Raw genomic sequence first — 2500 nt, 5'->3', positions numbered from 1 at the left:
AGAATAAAAAGAGGAAAATGAAGCAAATATGAGAAAATAGAAGGGAAAGGTGCAGGAGAACGGAAGAGGGTTGAGGGTGGAAGAAAGAGAGAAGGGAGGAGGAGAGAGATGAAGAAGAATTGAGGCAAGGAGATTAGAGAATAAAAAAGAGAGAAGGAGAATAGAGAATGAATAAGGGATAGGGGGGGTTGGGGGGGGGGGCTGCCTCGTTAAGAACAAGAGGCGATATTTGATTCTCGGCGCAAGTGGTCAGCCTCCTTTCAATCGGCTTTCTCGGTGTCCTCGGCTGACCGGCGCTCTCCAAAGGGGGACAAACCCTTTCTCGTTTTTTTCTCTCTCTTTCCTTTCTTCTCATTCTTATTCTTGTTCTCATTCTTCTTATTATTAGCATTATTTCTCTTCTTCTTCTTCAATGTCCTTTAACTTTCTTTCTTTCCTTCTTTGCTCCTTTTCCCTTTCCTATTATTCGTCTTCGGCGTCGTCCTTTTCCCCCTTTTCTTTACATCTTTGCCTCGTTTTCTGTTCCATCGTTGTTCGGTCCTCTTCTTCCTCTTCCTCTTCTCCTTTTTCGCAGACGACTATAATTTTTCTTTTATATAGCTCTTATTCACTTCCTTCCTTCACCATTTACTATCGAAAAAGGTACCCCTTTCATCCCTCGAAAAATTACAAAAACAGATAATCAACAATGGCTAGATAATACGAGGAGAGACGAGGCGCCCTTCGCCCCGCCCTCGCTCAAGGGCCGCGGTCAAGACGCTGTTGCTTCCCGCCCGACAAGGAGAGGAGGAGGAGGAGGAGGAGGAGGAGGAGGAGGAGGAGGAGGAGGAGGAGGAGGAGGAGGAGGAGGAGGAGGAGGAAGAAGAAGAAGAAGAAGAAGAAGAAGAAGAAGAAGAAGAAGAAGAAGAAGAAGAAGAAGAAGAGGAAGAGGAGGAGGTGGAGGAGAAGAAGAAGAAGAAGAAGGGAGTGAGGGTGAAGAAGAGGAGAAAGAGGAAGCCGAGGAGGAGGAAGAGGGCCGGGCCGCCTGTCCTCCCTCGCGCCGGGCTGTCACGTCATCCAGTCGTCCATCGCGTTTCTTGCGAGAAAGACGCGAGAAACCGCGAGGAATATAAAACGATAATGAAAGGATGGCCGAGGACGATTTTTTTCCGATTGTGCATGCGCTTGGTTAATTTGAAAAAAAGGTGGAGGAGGAAGAGGAGGAACGGTGGGTTAGGGGGTGCGGGGGAGGGGGTGAAGGAGGAGGAGGTGAGAGAGCAAGAGAGAGAGAGAGAGAGAGAGAGAGAGAGAGAGAGAGAGAAAGAGAGAGAGAGAGAGAGAGAGAGAGAGAGAGAGAGAGAGAGAGAGAGAGAGAGAGAGAGAGAGAGAGAGAGAGAGAGAGAGAGAGAGAGAGAGAGAGAGAGAGAGAGAGAGAGAGAGAGAGAGAGAGAGAGAGAGAGAGAGAGAGAGAGAGAGAGGAGAGAGAGAGAGAGAGAGAGAGAGAGAGAGAGAGAGAGAGAGAGAGAGAGAGAGAGAGAGAGAGAGAGAGAGAGAGAGAGAGAGAGAGAGAGAGAGAGTAAAAGAAGACAAAGGAAAAGTAAACATAAACCTAAGTCGATGGAATGGGAAGCAATCCCAGCATAGGAGATTCCTTGGCATCCTAATTAATACTACAGAAGCTGACACTGGCCCCGAGAGCGCTGACGACCCCGGCTGACACGCACGTCACCGGAGACTATGCACTAAGCGACGCTGATGTCTCCGCGCTGTCGATACGATTCGAGACGAAATATTTATGCTAATGACCCGCCATTAGCCCGCGCTGCATGTATTTGGGCGCCCGAGTCAATACGCCCCTGTTATCATTTTGTGAATAACAACAGCCCCTGATCGTTAATTCAGGGCCCTCGGCTTCGGCAAACAGACTCGAGGCGCTAAAGGCCCTTAGCGCGAAGACGCCCATGCTCCAGCGGAGAGCTCGTGAGTGTTCTCAAGGCATCACACGAAGAAGCTTTTACGGAGGGGGGGGGGGGCTTCAGGGGCGCTCGAAAAAAGCTTTCCATCAACATGCTACATCATACGAAATATGTAATACTTCGGTAAATGGGAAGGGTAATAAGGAATGAAGTAAATTTCTGAACGGAAGAATGTAAATGAATAACAGTGAGAAACGGTGGTTTTAATTACTAGCAAACTGTGGTATCTGCAGCAGCAACAATGGCAAGATTAGATATAAAATCATGATAATTAAATGGTAATAACGACAGCAACAACAACACGTAATAAAATATGAATCATAATGATAATAAAATGCCAGGGAAGCCAAATTAGTAAGCGGACAACTGAAAAGGCAAAGGAAACGAAGCAAAACTGAGCCAAACCAGCACGAGAAACAACAAACGAAAGAACCAAAGAAACACTAAAGAATCCTAGAATAGGAGCAAGTACTCACATGTCTCGTGCGACGCCTTAGCCCTCACGTGGCACACGCGGGCTGCCGGAAGACCACGTGATAGACAAA

The 2500-nt window shown here is 47.6% G+C and overlaps 1 protein-coding gene across 10 annotated transcripts in view; it reads right to left on the bottom strand.

The window, feature by feature from the left end:
- nab (NGFI-A-binding protein homolog) overlaps positions 1–2500 on the bottom strand; it is a 369734-nt gene that overhangs the window by 101953 nt on the left and 265281 nt on the right. For 8 of the 10 annotated variants that reach the window (XM_070122676.1, XM_070122680.1, XM_070122678.1 and 5 more), the window contains one exon: positions 2432–2473. The exons of the other annotated variants lie outside the window; for them this stretch is intronic. In XM_070122676.1, coding sequence (XP_069978777.1) covers positions 2432–2473 — 42 coding nt within the window. The remainder of the gene's footprint in view (positions 1–2431; positions 2474–2500) is intronic. 10 annotated transcript variants of the gene reach the window in all.

The sequence above is a fragment of the Penaeus vannamei genome, chromosome 6 (genome assembly GCF_042767895.1).
Source record: "Penaeus vannamei isolate JL-2024 chromosome 6, ASM4276789v1, whole genome shotgun sequence".
NCBI lineage: Eukaryota > Metazoa > Arthropoda > Malacostraca > Decapoda > Penaeidae > Penaeus > Penaeus vannamei.
Note: the sequence above shows the minus strand (reverse complement) of the source record. Positions and strands in the feature narration are given on the sequence as shown.